At 37.3% G+C, this 951-nt stretch overlaps 1 protein-coding gene across 1 annotated transcript in view; it reads right to left on the bottom strand.

The window, feature by feature from the left end:
* LOC119593655 (amidophosphoribosyltransferase-like) overlaps nt 1-951 on the bottom strand; it is an 11,670-nt gene that overhangs the window by 6,397 nt on the left and 4,322 nt on the right. Inside the window, exons 4-5 of the mRNA XM_037942605.1 lie at nt 543-766; nt 366-397 (exon numbers count right to left, since the gene is read on the bottom strand). Of these exons, the coding sequence (XP_037798533.1) occupies nt 366-397; nt 543-766 (256 nt within the window). The remainder of the gene's footprint in view (nt 1-365; nt 398-542; nt 767-951) is intronic.

The following is a 951-nucleotide window of genomic DNA, read 5'->3' as shown; positions in this document are numbered from 1 at the left end:
TAGTACAAAAAAGGAAAGAGAAAAATCTTTTATGATCCCATGTGCCTGTGATCAATTTGTCAATTATTAGGCGTTCATAAACACGTGGATATATTTCGCTACTGCATGTCCTGTCACATTTTTTTTTTTAGGGCAAGCAATAATTTGAGGACTTGTAACCTTGCCGTACAGTAATTTGTAATTTACATATAGTACGATCAAGCTACCCTATTCAGTAAAAGAAATACAACCTACAATGCAAAATAAAAACAACTCGTATCAGCAATAAGACTACGTGAGGTGAATAATATATTTGTCCTAGCGGTCTCTAAGACAAGGAGTTATGGGGGCATGGTAGGTTCCACTTAAGCTGCAAGTTGCATTACTTCGCAAAGACTGCACTTGCAATTTTTCTTCCCTGTGGAGTAAGCAATAAAATATCAAGCAATATATAACTAAAGCATTGTGCCCAGATGTCTTTTATCAGAACTGCCAACCGATCATGACCCTTACACCTGTATCACTTGTAAAATGGCCTGGTAACACTTACATAAACTACAAACCCAGTTGTACCCATGGACCTTAAGAATATTGTTCCCTGGACGCGTTAGGACTGCTTCCACGAGCACAAGTGACCGACATGGCGAACGAGAGCAACAGCATTCCACAAACCAGTTTTCCTTCTGGCCATTTAAACAGATATTTGGGAAAAGATAGATTTTTAATAAAGTGTATAAAAACCTTTTGATTCGATTTTCTGACAAATTGATATCTGGCACCGGATTTGCTATTGGACATGATAACTTGGAATAGTTTATCTTCAGATAATATGGAAGTGATACACATAATCAATAAATAAACAAAATATATATAGTAAAGCAGTTCTGGGTTCGGTGAGCACGTAAGGTTTTGTAGTAAAATGGAGGAAGGAGGAAACTACTCAACCCTGATCCCAAGTTTATAACCAGCTGC

The sequence above is a fragment of the Penaeus monodon genome, chromosome 32, assembly GCF_015228065.2.
Source record: "Penaeus monodon isolate SGIC_2016 chromosome 32, NSTDA_Pmon_1, whole genome shotgun sequence".
NCBI classification, from domain to species: Eukaryota; Metazoa; Arthropoda; class Malacostraca; order Decapoda; family Penaeidae; genus Penaeus; species Penaeus monodon.
Note: the sequence above shows the minus strand (reverse complement) of the source record. Positions and strands in the feature narration are given on the sequence as shown.